Source organism: Glycine max, chromosome 6 (genome assembly GCF_000004515.6).
Source record: "Glycine max cultivar Williams 82 chromosome 6, Glycine_max_v4.0, whole genome shotgun sequence".
Classification (NCBI taxonomy): domain Eukaryota; kingdom Viridiplantae; phylum Streptophyta; class Magnoliopsida; order Fabales; family Fabaceae; genus Glycine; species Glycine max.
Window position 1 is genome coordinate 1,639,337 of NC_038242.2, and position 13,688 is coordinate 1,653,024.

General features: G+C 32.6%; 2 protein-coding genes across 3 annotated transcripts; both read left to right on the top strand.

The window, feature by feature from the left end:
* The first annotated feature begins 272 nt into the window (after positions 1 to 272).
* LOC100792549 (la-related protein 1C) lies at positions 273 to 5,038 on the top strand. 2 transcript variants are annotated; one of them, XM_003527605.5, is made up of 6 exons: positions 273 to 1,066; positions 1,282 to 1,873; positions 1,949 to 2,093; positions 2,188 to 2,278; positions 4,093 to 4,164; positions 4,353 to 5,038. In XM_003527605.5, exons 1-6 carry the CDS (start codon positions 674 to 676, stop codon positions 4,593 to 4,595), a joined length of 1,536 nt encoding a protein of 511 aa, XP_003527653.1. In that variant the 5' UTR covers positions 273 to 673; the 3' UTR covers positions 4,596 to 5,038. The 2 variants fall into 2 exon arrangements, 1 of the variants encoding a protein (XP_003527653.1); XR_005891931.1 differs by having other exon boundaries at positions 280 to 1,066; positions 4,030 to 4,164; positions 4,353 to 4,430.
* Positions 5,039 to 7,256: 2,218 nt separating this feature from the next.
* On the top strand, positions 7,257 to 9,083 carry BZIP47 (bZIP transcription factor 47). Its single transcript, NM_001358718.1, has 3 exons — positions 7,257 to 7,680; positions 7,773 to 7,850; positions 8,714 to 9,083. Exons 1-3 carry the CDS (start codon positions 7,342 to 7,344, stop codon positions 8,786 to 8,788), a joined length of 492 nt encoding a protein of 163 aa, NP_001345647.1. The 5' UTR covers positions 7,257 to 7,341; the 3' UTR covers positions 8,789 to 9,083.
* Positions 9,084 to 13,688: the final 4,605 nt, after the last annotated feature.

Here is a 13,688-nt window from a genome sequence, read left to right on the forward strand (position 1 = left end):
GGTAAAATTTAGTATAAAAGTTACGCTTTACTCCTTCTAATAAAATCAAAATTTGAAGGCAAAATAAATTTTGCCCAAGAATAATAATACTTTTACTAAAATCGAGTTTGTAAAAGGAGGTAAAATCAACTGTGATAAACACACTTGCACAAAAGAAAAGAGAGAAAAAAACAGCTTGAGTTTACCGTTTTGTACAAAAGAAAGAGAAGAGTATGGTACAAGACTGAGGGGTAATATAGCAAACGAATATTTTTACTAATAGAATTAAGAATAAAAATAGAGAAAAGAACTAGGTTTGGTAACAGCTGGGGTAGCTACTGCTACACTTTGTTTGTGTTTCCGCCGAGTCGTGAAAACAGAAAAAGAGATCGCAGGTTGCGCGCCGCGGAGAGTGAAAGCCAACGCAACGCAACGCAGGAGAAGCGGCTCCTGCTACCATACCAACATCCACACCCCTCTGTAATTTTTATCACAAACCCTTCTACCATCACAAACCCTAACTCATTCTTTCCTTCCTTTAATCTTATTATTTCTCTGCCCTCTTATATTTATTTTTTGCAACAATTTTCATCCGTAACCCTCACCGATATATTAATTTATTTGTCCATGCTTTTTCCTTATACTCTGATCAATCATTAATCTGTCTCTGTGAAACCGGAAACCCTAATCGGCAATGGTTACCACCACCGTTGATTCTTCCTCTAACCATCACTCACCCACTGCTGCTGATACCTCTAATAATTTCCCGCAAAAAACCATGCCATCTCCGTGGGCTCAGGTCGTTCGCGGTGCCGACGCTGAACCCAACGATCAATCGCCGCCATCTTCTTCCTCTTCCTCGTCCCTCGATTCCATTAATTCTAACGGTCCCGCCGTTCAAACAAGCGATATCGCCGTGAAACCTGCGTGGAAGAAACCGGAGGCCAATGGCGTCGCCGAAGTTGGGCCTGTAATGGGCGCTCATTCTTGGCCCGATTTATCCGAGTCCACCAAGCCCACCGCTAAATTGACATCTGACTCCTCTGTTAAGACTGCTGCTGATGAAGAGTCAACCACCACTCCTCAGGTCCGCTTTTCATACCAAAGCCTAATTCTATCATTGTCTTCAGATTCTATTTAATTTGAAGAATTAAACGAATTTAATTGTTAATCTTAAGGGTTTTAGGGTTCATAGTGTTGTAATGTAGTTCCTCTGTTGTTGACATTGTAGACGACTTATGAAAGATGTGTGATTGTTTACAGAAAATAGTTTTATCCTCCCTGATGTTTGTTGTTTTGCAGGGTCCTGTTACTTCAGACCCCCCTCAGAAACAAGCCACTGCTAATGCAAAACCTAGTCCTACTCCTGCAATGAACTATGGTATGGCTAATAGACAAAGATCAATGAAGCAGCGTGGAGGGGCAAATGGCAATAATGTTGGGTCTGGTCCTGTTCAGAACAACTTCTCTGGTACTACCCCAAATCTTCCTCCACCACCACCTCCGCCCCCCTTTCCTGTTCTTCTGATGCCTCCAAGTACATTTGCCCATGGGATACCAGGGGCTCCTGTTCCTACTCCAAGGGATCCTTACAGGAACAATAACTGGGATGCAAGACCTCAACATGGGGGTTTTATGCCACCAATGAATGAGCATCGGAGTCCCTCTCACAGGGGCAATGCTGGGCACCATCCACGTGGAGAAGGTCCCTATCACAACAGTTATGGCAACAGGCGCGATCAGGACCGTGTAGGTTATGCAAATACTAGAGATGCTCATGTAAATCAACAGAGGATGCCTCCAAGGGGATTAATGAGGCCCCCACCACCTAATCCTGCTCCATTTATGGGGCCTCAGCCTATGCGACCCCTTGCAAACCCTGCTGGGTTTCCTGGTCAGTTTATTTTTTTCTTCTATTTGATTGTTACTACAACAAATCAAACCTAATTCACTGTCTCTTCCTTTATAGAATACTATTATTTCCCAACACTTCAATTTGAACCCTTTGGGGGCATGCCATTTTTCACACATGCACCTCCTCCTGCGATGTTCTACCCGGTTGCAGAAACTCCTCTCACCAATACAATAGCCAACCAAATTGATTATTACTTTAGGTAATTTGTTCCGTTCCGTGTTATTTACTATTAAATTTTGCCAACAAATCCTGGCTGTTGAATTTTCTTTTCATTACTGATTTGTTTATGACAGTGATGCTAATTTAGTGAAGGATGAGTATTTAAGGTCCAACATGGATGAACAGGGATGGGTTCCTATTTCTTTGATTGCAAGCTTCCCACGTGTAAGTTAATTGTGCTTGATAAAGTAATATTTTCAACATTTTTTCTGCTAAGTCTTTGAGTATGTGATCCATTGTATGTTGAAAACCAGAATTTTATAGCTGAAACTTATGTATACTGGTATTTTTTTATGTACTTCTTGATTGTATGGTTGAATAATTTTAGTCATCTACTAATCATCATTTGTCTACTGTGGATATTTTTAGTAGATTGTAATTTGCCATTAAGGAATTTTTCCTTTTATAGTTGACGGTAATGTTTGTTACCTTAAAAGCAGTTGTTATGGTTGAAACTGAAGATAGAATATAACAAAATAATAGATCTGAAAAAAGAATGAAAAATAATGGATTTTCTTGGTGCTTAAGAGAAAACATTCTGTTTTTCTTATGTTAGATTGTCTAGCTTTTTGTTGGAATATTTTGTTTTTTTGTGTGTGTGTGTGTGGGGGGGGGGGGGGGGGGGCGTGTTAATATTTTCAAAAATTATTTTATGATTGTCAAAGCAACCTGTTGCCACAAAAATGTTGTCCTTTGCTTGAAATAATATTATTGAACATGCAGTGTCATCTGTATAAATGATGGAAGGAACTTGTTAGGAATGGTTATTGATTTCACAAAGCTTTAGATATGGTGTTAAAATGTGTTCTACTTCCAAGTCATGTATTTTTTTTTAATGTTACTGCCATAATTTTATTTTCCCTTTCTTGAAATTTTCATTTCCACCATATACAATTCCACTGGTATGGATATTGGAAAGAACAAGTCTTAAATAGATATGCACTTTTGTGAGCTTTGGATGTGGTATTCAAGTTGTTACACATATTATAATTGGACAATGCTTGGAAATCTAATGATCTATGGTATGGACTGGTCTAGAGTGAGATTTATCAGCTTCAATTTCATTCCATCCTAGTTTAAATCCACAAACAATGACAACTTATGTCATTCCATTCTATGTCTGGTCCTAATAATATATGAACATTTCTTAAGGTATTAGAAACCAAATCCCATCTGAAAGCATTTAAATGTGTCATGCATTTTTTTATTGTTTTCACTTCAAGATTTATGCTTACAAATATTTCATCTTTTAATAAACAGCTGTGTGCTTGCATGTATCAATGGAACATTATTTGCTCATTTATGCCCATAAGCCAACCTCTACTTCCTACCCCATTGTTCTGTGTGTGTTATTCTTGTGAAACTCGCACCTTTAGTAGCTTTATAGTAAATGGTAAATTTTATCAAGAGCAAATTGCATTTGAACCTGAGTTTTTTTTTTTTTTAATTGCACACAACACCGCTCTTTTTTTCTATTTCTACACTAACCCCCCTTTAATGTTTGAAAACATTACACTTACACTCCTTTATATATTACACTAAACCCCTTATAAAGGATGTTGTTGTAAACATTAATTTAGGTGGGGTACTGTGTGCAAATCGAAAAAACCTCAGGTGGTGTTTATGTAATTAGCTCTTTTATCAATCTGTTGTTTGATTGAAAGTTTTCATAAAGTAGATGAAGTCTACAATTCAATTAAAAAACTAATTGAGGAGAGGGGGAAAGTTCTCTTTGTATATTTCTTACACCTAGTGTTAATGGATCTTGTCCAACAATGCACACACAGAGGGGAGGGGGGTATCTTTAGTGAACATGCACAAGATTTTGACTATTAAGAAGATTAATCTAATATGTTGTGGAGTGATGATCCTTGACCCTTATGTTGCTAATAGTTATTATACACCTTCAATGTCAGGTCGTGATTTGATTAAACTATCATAAATGGTAAGTATCCTAGGTTCGTTTTATCTTTTTGCAGGTTAGAAGTTTGACAAGCAACATTAAGTTGATATTGGATTCATTGAGAACTTCCACTTTTGTGGAAGTGCAGGTAAGTTCTAATTTTAAAGTTTTGTCATTCTCATTCAGCTTTCACTGGACACACTTCTACACATCTCATTTCTGTTCATTGCCATGTTTGCAATGCAGTGGAGCTATGTTTGAAGTATACTTTGATTAAAGCTATTCCATTTGTTATATTTTCTAATTAGTTATTTCTGCCTTCCAAATTTGCTGTAGGGGGACAAGTTGAGGAGGCGCACTGAGTGGATGAAGTGGCTTCCGTCTGTTCAGCTTCTGGCCAAGTCTGGCTCAATATCCCCTAGCGAATCAAGTTCTAATAACCTAGCAGCTGATTTTGAAAAGATCACAGTGGATGATGCTAAAGTTAACGCCAAGCCTACGGCAAATGATGATGCTGCAGGAGAGTCCTCAACTCAGTCCCAAGTCCCAAATGATGCTACTACTGTGAGCAGCAATTAAAACTCAACTCAGTTTATATCTACCTCATCCCAGAATACTTGGCCCATATCTGGCCCTGTGCGACTCTTGATTTTAAAGGGTTTTTTTTTGGAGGGGATGGTAAGGATAGGTTGTTTGGAAGTTTCATTCCTTTCTACGGTGACAGATTGATTTTGGTAGCAATTGAATCAAAGAGGGAAAGAAATAAGAATTCTTCGGAATTATTATATTGGCCTAAAGAAAAGAAAGTTAGCCTAGAATTTTGATGGAGGTGAATTTGAAGAGTTTTTGGTTTTGTATAGTTTTATATCTGCTGCGGATGATTTATTCTTTATTTTCTGGTGGCTTATGGTGGTATGTGTGGGTAAAAATATTTTTTATGAATTGAATTCAGCACTTGAGCTTTGCTTGTGCCAAGCTGCCCTGCCATTTTAACGAATTAGGTTATGTTGTTTGTTCTGTCACTTCTATGCTCTGATTTCTTGTTTCGTTTATTTCTCCACATTGTTTCGCTGTCTTTTTCTTTTGATTAAATTGCAATTTTGCTTTTTTCTTTTTTTCAAATTTGTGATTTTGATTCTCCTAAAGTTTTAAAGTTTATTATCTAAAAGTGTATTATCTAAGCATTAACGGTATAAAATAATTTTATATTATTATTTAATTTTCATTTAAATTATTTCAAGATAATTATTTTAAAAGTCATTAAATTTATCATATATGGTTAGAAGGGTTGTGATCCAATGATTATGAAAAAAAAATTCTCAATTTTATGGCAACATTTGATTCGCATGATTTGTAAACTCTTGTCTTGGTCCCTCCATTAATTTTTGTGTTGACTGATATATTGTTGTTGATCGGTTATTTAGATATTTAGATGACATGATTAAGATGAGTTTATTAAAATTTAAATGTGATTATTGTTTATTTTTAATTAAATTAAGTAAAAAAAAATAAAAATTGTTATCTTCATTTTCTTTTTCGGTTGATGATGATTTCAAAACCTTCATCTATTGCATGGGATAACCCGCCACCTGACCCATGCATTGTGCCACCTAGCTTGGGCCAGATTCACCCTCGATGTCATGTTTTCCTCATTGGCGGCCAACTGAAAATTGAAAATCAAACATCCAAAAATCAATATCTCTTCAACGTTATCATCAGAAATAAAAAAGCATCATAACTCAATTAAAAAAAAAAAATCAAGAATTTGGAAAATTTATTATAAATTGAGAAGAAAAAAATTATTAGAAATCTCAAGCATCAACATTATTCAAACCCAAAGCTTCAGTACCACCGGCGACCTCCTTCCATAGCCATAATAGCACACACCTTCGTCGATGTCGATGGCCCTCGGTGAGAGCAGCGACGAGGACTCTGAGGTCAATATCAAAGCCATCTTCACTATTGTCCAATGACGCGGCGACACGGAGAGAGAGACTAGAGGAGGAAACATTGCTCCGAAAGCACGACTGGCGGCATTGCTCTGAAAGCTCATCGATCGCCGCTAGTGCTGGTGCTGCTGACATTGACGATAACAATGTGGGAGTTCGCGTCGCAAAGGAAGCTAGAGAAGGACCAGTGGCTAGGTTTGCGTTGCAAATATAGCGGAATTCCTTTAACTTTTTTTTTTTTTGTTTTTAAATTAATTTTGACTTGATTTATTAAAATTAAACAATATTCATGTTTTTATTTTAATAAACTCATCTTAAAGTATCAAGCCATCTGATTATCTGAATAGACAATCAACATTAATAATATAATGGTCAAATCTTATAATTTAATTTTATTTATTTCCGTATTTTGATGTAGATATTTCATTGGCATTTGTTGGCTTGATGTCTCATGAGTCCCATCACATCTTCCCCTGGAAACTTGAAATGGATTCTGCCGTTTAGAGGTAGAGGTTTAAAATTTAACTGTTTTAAACTGTCAACTCTTTTAATAAAATAAAATTTGATTAAATCGAAAATTGAAAAATATTTGGTTTGGATTCATCTTTTATTTTCGTGATTAAAGTTGAATTTGTATTGATATTTGTGTAGTTTTTATCACTTTATTATTTACATTCAAATATTTCTTATGTTTAATTCAAATGATTTTTAGTTTAAAAGTTAAAAACTAAATCGAACCCTTTCTGTCCTGATAAACCGTGCAGGCAGTGATGGTTGGCCGGTATTATGGTAGTTTTGGCTGATTGTTTTTTAATGAAACCATTGAAATAGAATCGTTCTTATTTTTCGTTTATGGTGCTTGTAGTCACAATGTTAATATATTCGTAGTGCACCAATAGATGATAGATAGGTTCACTACCTCACTATGTTGTCCACTACTAACAAGCTATAGCTGTATAATACTAGAATATCTGAGCAACAGTCGCAGAGTGATTATGGGAAGACGATATCCAGGTTAATGTTTTAAAATAAAATAAAAACATAGATTGAATTTTTAAATGCACACAATTTACATAATTAAATTTATAAATAATCTTATAGAAAAATATTTTTTTAAAAAAAAGTTACTTGTATTTGTAACCAAACCAAAATGTCCTCCGAAAAGAGAACCAAGTAATAATAAAAAAGAAGAAAAAAGAGGTGGTGGTTTAATTGTGTGGGGACATGAACCTGGGACCTCCTTGTCAACCCTAAATGTGGAAATACCCTTGTCATTGGCAAAAGTAGAAAAAAAAGAAGAAGGGGGTGAAGCATGGCCTCGTGGCCACCCAAACCTGCAGAGATATTTTGTTCGTTTGAGTGTGAGAGAGAAAGCGATGGCCTCATCACCATGTGATTGCTGGCCCCATTCTTCTTCTTCTTCTTCTTCTTCCATTGAACATGTCTGGAACGACATCAAACTCGCCTCTCTCTCCAATTCCTCCGTTGACTTAGACTTGAACAACAACAACCACTCTGTCTCCGTTTCTTCTTTCCTTAACCAACCTCTTTCCACTTTTCTCACTCTCACTTCTACTTCCTCTTCCTCCTCTGTCTTTCACAAACATGACCACTCTCTTCTCTCTGTCTCCGACCCCAACACCCTGCAAGATCAACGCCATACGCGTGTGATCAAGAATCGAGAATCCGCGGTTCGGTCCAGAGCCAGAAAACAGGTAACTTAACTCTCTGCCTTTGAATCTTCTTAATGCTCAAAACTTGTGTTTTCTTTCTTATTAACTGTTGGAAAAACAATTTGTACGTGCAGGCTTATAGAAAAGGCTTGGAAGTTGAAATTTCCCGTTTAACGGAAGAGAATTCCAGACTAAAAAGACAATTGAAAGAGGTTAGCTATTTTTTAAATTTTCTTGTTCCTTCTTTTCATCCGATCTTAACCATTTCAGTAATTCATAGTTCTTGCGATTTTTGTAAACTACCTTTTAAAGTAAAGAAAGAATATGATCATTTTTGTATAAACTTTTTCCCTAATAATTGTACGGAAAGAAAATATTTATTTTTTTAAAATCTGAAAGATAATTCTGTGCTAGCTTTTCACGTAGAATTACAATAGGCAGCTGGAATAGAATTAAACCTCATTTATTTAATTTCTAAAATATATGACATGTATAAATTGTCTTTTTTTGTGTGGAGAAATTCATTTTTTTAATCTTTTTCTATAAATATTTAAGGAAAAATTATTTAAATATGTAAATAAACAACATATGCATTTGCGTTAACACTATAAACTAATAGTAATTATCTTAAAAGCAATTTAAATTTATTTTTGACTAATTTACTATGTAAAAGCTTAAAAAAAAATTGCTACATACTCTTAGATTGACAAATCACATATTGATTAAACTCAATAATTCCGTAAATATTTGTAATATGTTAGAAAGTAAAAAAGTATTGATACTTTTTTCGGTAAGAAAATTTTATACCTGGATTTTAAATTATTCTATCCATTTCGTTAAAATTTTGGTAGGAAAATTGTGTACCTGGATTTAAAGGAAAGGTGAGCGAGAAATTAAGACGCTTGAGTTGGTTAGGTATCCATCGTCTCTTTTTTATGCGTGGTTGATTGTCTATGTTACTGTGAAAAGTGTACGGAAACGAATTAAAAGAACACGTTCCCTCATTCATTCATTATTCAGTAGTGGTCAGAGGGTTTGGCAGCTTTAATATATTCCGAAATTATTTTTGTTACAGTTGCAGCGCTGTTTGTGCTCCTCTCACACTCCCAGAATGGCCGCTCCGTGTAGAACCTCTTCATCTCCATTTTGAGAAGGAAAGGAACCCGTGAATATGGCATGACTCTTGCATGTTTTCAACTTTCAAATGTTTGTGAAAGAAACACAAGGATTATAAATGGATTGAATTTTAATAGGGTTTTTTTTTTGAGGAAGAGTTTTGATAACCCTGGTTTTGTAGTTTTGACTAAGTTTGTCTAGTAGTTGGGATTTGAGTAATTAACATGGAATCTTAAATTTAAGCTTCGTTACCATTATTGTATATATTAAAAAAAAACTGGCTGCTTTCTGTTATCAAGACTAATAAAGTTAGAATGTTTTCTTTAGAAAAAAATATATAATAGATTCCTTGTTAGTTCTTCCACATTTCATTATATTTTAAATAAAACAGATAATTTAACTAACTAAATTTGATTCTAATCTCCTATCCCGTGCATTTATTCCTTATGACCCGAATGTTATCTTGAGATTTGTCTTGACCCTCTGGGTTTGTTTACTTGTTTTTTTCTATCATCAGTCTCTATCTCTCGATTAACTTGACACGAGTTCTTTGCGAGCTTGTATCGTTCGCGGGAACATGGTTTAATGTTTCATTGCGGGATTGCCCTAGAATTCACGCGCGTTGGGTATTTCTTGGTGTCGCTACCTCCTTCCCAGATTATTTCTAGCTACTTTGACTTTTGTAGTTATTAGTTATTGTCATGTTTGCAAATTACCTTATGTATTGTCAAATCGTCATTGCATATTACAATTCGGTGGATTAATTGGGCAATAATTATGCTAGTTATTTTTTGGTTACCATGTTTTTTTATTATTAATAAAAAATTATTAGTTATTAACATTTGTTTTAGCTTGATACCATTAAGAGAGGGAGTGAATTGGTTCTTTGAATTCAATAAAATAAATTCAATGCAAGTGAAAAGAAACATATATACGCATATCAAAATAATAATAAATATTAAAATTTTAACAATTGAATTCATTTTCCCCCTACTGCAATCTGCCTTTGACTGGTGTGGTTCTAAACCCAAACATGAAACAAACAAAATTTCACCACGTTGCCCTTTTCTTGTGAATCTGTTACGATAAAGTAGTTGTGGTTGGCCACGATGGATTATATATTATTCCTTTTATGAATTAATTATATAATTTGCATACGTATGTTTTTTACAACATTTTTATATATTTTTTCTCTTTTTTAATTATCTTATCCATTTTATTTTATATTTGTCTGACCATTTCTCTCTTAATTATAAAAATTCATAAAAATAAAATTTCACTTAAAATATAATTGGGAATCAAATTTTAAAGAAAAAAAAATAAAACTCCTGTTTGTCTAGTGCAAATTTTGTATCAAATTAATTAACTTTGTATGTTAAAAGGATTATCTTAATCAATTTTAATTTTAATAATTTTTGTTGTTGGGAGTTTATGAAAGTTTTTTGTTAAGGTTATTCTCTTATGAGAACTCCTGTTTCTTGCCATTTTATAAGTGGTGAGGAAAAGATAAAAAATGGAATAAGAATTGATTGTAGTGTTTGGATTATTTTTCAAAATTAGCCGAAAGGATAGATCATACTTCATACATGAAACATTTCATGAGAAATAAAAGTAATGAGGAGCATAGGGTTTTTGTCGTTGTGGTTGTCAAAGTTTTTCTCTTGCTATATCACACAGTCATTTTGAAAAATGTTTTTCCTGATATCATACATCTAAATAGAGGAACTAAAATAAATTGTTACTTATTGTTTTAGTAAGCATTTATTTAAAATTACTGGACAACAAAATTAGAACTACTACGTACACACTACAAATGCTGATACTTTCTTAAGTACTTTTTTATTTTTATTTTTATTTTCTTTGACCACAGCTAGTGAAAAACCCACACAACTTTTACTTTCAAAAGCTTTATTAATATTTCATTTATATTCATCTGATTATAATTGATTTAAGAATTGAAGCTTACATTTATTAACTTTTTGCACCCGATAGAGCAACCTTATGAATACTTATAATAGTAGGGTGTTTTTTTCAAGTCATCTTTTATTTTTGAAAATATAAGAATGGTAATGAATATTCTCATATTTGTTAAAAAGATTATAATAATATATTCTAATTAATAATATATTCACCAGTTTTTGCCCCTCCATGCACGTACATATCACCTCTGACATTAATTCCCATAATATAAAACTATTTCTGCAGGCCAAAACACCTGGAGACTAAGCTTGCCTTTCTTTTTAATGGAAGAGATATCCAATTCTAGACTCGGAACACAGCTACAAGCTAAGTGAGGTCACCTATTCTCTCTCAATAAATCATAATTTGAGAGTATAAATTAATTGTTATTTTTAACAAATAATTGAGATTATAATCGTGAATTACTTTAATTCTAATCTTTTAAAAAATTCACTGTTTATTTAGTTTTGCACAACGTCGGCTTCCCTTTTTCTTTCAGAAGAACAAAGAAAAAAGAAAGGTTAAACTATTTATTTGACTTTTACACTTGCTTTTAGTTTAAGTTTTGATCTATATATGAATATTATGCTATTTTTAATATTATTTAATGTAGAGCATTAAAAATAGAATAATAGTAGTAGTATTCAACTATTATCAACTTAACTATAATTAATTTAATTTAGTTCCTTAAATAAATAAATAAAATAAGTTTACATCATTAAATTTTGAACCACAATCTTACCGGTTCAACAACCCTCGGTCTTTTTTTTTTTTTTTACGAGATGTATCTTCTGTACTCAAGCTGGATAGCACTAATATGAAAGAAGTTTAATAAATGGTCCATTTAAATAAAAGCAGAACATAAATTAATTACGAAAGCAATCCTTAATCCTTGTCAGTAGATACAGAATGAAGAGATTTAAACTAGTTTAATTTTTCATTTTATTGATTAATTTTGGACTTTTGTTGACGTTTCTTTTGTTACAGCTGCAAATCCGTTTGAAGCGCATTCCCAAAATGTGCACTCTGTATAAAACCTCAACATCTCCATTTTGAGAAGCATCACTCGCAACGCAATGCAATTTGCCAAGTATCGCTACACTCTGCTCCAACAAGGACAACTCACTCCCTTAATTATCTAAAATAAGAGGGCCCAGTGGCAATGGCCCACCCATGTTGTTTTGTCATTCCTTTTTAACCTTTTTTTTTTTCTTTTCTCTTTTATAAAAATACAATCTTGTCCTTTTCTTCTTTTTATGGTATTTTTCACGTGAGGAAAAAAAACCGAGAAATTTTTTTAAATTCAATGGGCACTGGAGTAAATCAAATCATAAAAAGGGATATTTGTTTTAAATATTATTCTGTTTAATTTTAAATTTACTCGGTTGTACTTGTAAAACCGTAATTTAGAATTTTTTAATTTGCTTATCGGCTATAAATGCCCGGGGAGATTTACATTTTACTAAGGCTAATCAAAGTGAAACAAATAATTTAATCACTATCTTCAATAAGAAAATCCTTAAGCTTGTTATCCATGAACTAGTTCAAAAATATTGTAATGAAAGGAAAATAGGTATTTGCCATTAGATATTTGATCAAATAAAAGCCTTCAATTCTTATTAGAGAAAGGTAGCGCTAAGTGGAGCAAAAAGAATTTTACAAGAGATGGAAAATGAAAATTATTAGCCCCAAAATGTTTGTGAATATTATTATATAGAATAAGGTTTTATAAATATTATTATATAGTCTCTATTCATGCCTACTCCAACTCCTACCTTGTGTCTATTTGGTAGCCAGTGGACTCCCTCAACACACCAATCGCGTTGTTCTCGCCTCTCATTTTTTATTTTTCTTCCTTAACACGTGAAACAATCCAAAGATTCTTAGCAGCTTGATTTACCTTTCAAAACTTTGCATCCACACTCGGATTTCATGGGTTAGGGAGTTTTTTTTTATTTCAAAACTTAGCAGCTAGATTTTCATTTTTTTAATATGTAAACAAAAAGGACAAAAGGCGAAAAGAAACAAAACTACATGGACGAAATAATGGCTGGCATAATAGTAATATAGCAAAACTTTCTATTCTTTTAGGTCCCATACCTTTTAACTATAATGACCTTATAAATTTTATATATCTTTCTTTTTTTTTTTTAACTATAATGACCTTATAAATTTTATATATCTTTCTTTTTTTCTCAATCATTAGTTTGTGTGACGTAAGATTATTTTAGATTCGACTAAAGACTTAAAATTAACGGGCCGGATATCATGTCCAAATTAATTCCTTTTATTTTTCAAAAACAAAATAATAATATAAAGAATTATTTATACACAAGATTTTTACAAGCAATTAGGAGGAACAACTATTCCAAGAGTCATAAATTCGTAATGTTAAACATTTAAAGAAAAAAATTTATCATCTTAATAGTCTTACCTGATTTAAGCATAATTGTAACTCAAAAAAAATATTTATAATCTACACAAAAACAAAATAGAAGGAAAAAAATTAGACATAGACAACACAAAAAATGAAAAGAAGAAAATATTAGAAATGAAAGGAAGAAAATAGTTTTTAAACTTAATTCAAATCAGTTAAGAAGAGAAATTTTTAAGTCGAGTAAAAAAGAGAGAAAAATAGAAAGAATTAAAAAAATATCTACGGGTTAAGCACAAATAAGTTATATATAAAAAAAGAGATTTTGGCATGAGTCTGATATAAATAATTTAGGCTTGAGCTTAAAAAAAAGTAAAAGAAAAACTCCAAATTTGCTCTCTTTATTTTTAGTTAACACTTTAATTATGTAAAGTGAAGATGTTAACTCTTTTTCAATATATAAACTGATTGATTATTTAAAAGTCGATGATTTTTTTTGTCTTTATATATAGTCAATGTATGATTATTTATAAATTATTCTCTAAAAGCATTAACAATTAAATATATTTTTAATATATCACTTTAATTATTTATATAAAGT

Excerpts from the sequence above, each read along its gene's own strand:
- BZIP47 (NM_001358718.1), top strand. The coding sequence starts at position 7,342 with ATGGCCTCATCACCATGTGATTGCTGGCCCCATTCTTCTTCTTCTTCT. Across the intron at positions 7,681-7,772 it reads GGTCCAGAGCCAGAAAACAG|GCTTATAGAAAAGGCTTGGA; the intron begins GTAACTTAACTC and ends TTGTACGTGCAG. Across the intron at positions 7,851-8,713 it reads TAAAAAGACAATTGAAAGAG|TTGCAGCGCTGTTTGTGCTC; the intron begins GTTAGCTATTTT and ends TTTTTGTTACAG.
- LOC100792549 (XM_003527605.5), top strand. The coding sequence starts at position 674 with ATGGTTACCACCACCGTTGATTCTTCCTCTAACCATCACTCACCCACT. Across the intron at positions 1,067-1,281 it reads AGTCAACCACCACTCCTCAG|GGTCCTGTTACTTCAGACCC; the intron begins GTCCGCTTTTCA and ends GTTGTTTTGCAG. Across the intron at positions 2,279-4,092 it reads TGATTGCAAGCTTCCCACGT|GTTAGAAGTTTGACAAGCAA; the intron begins GTAAGTTAATTG and ends ATCTTTTTGCAG.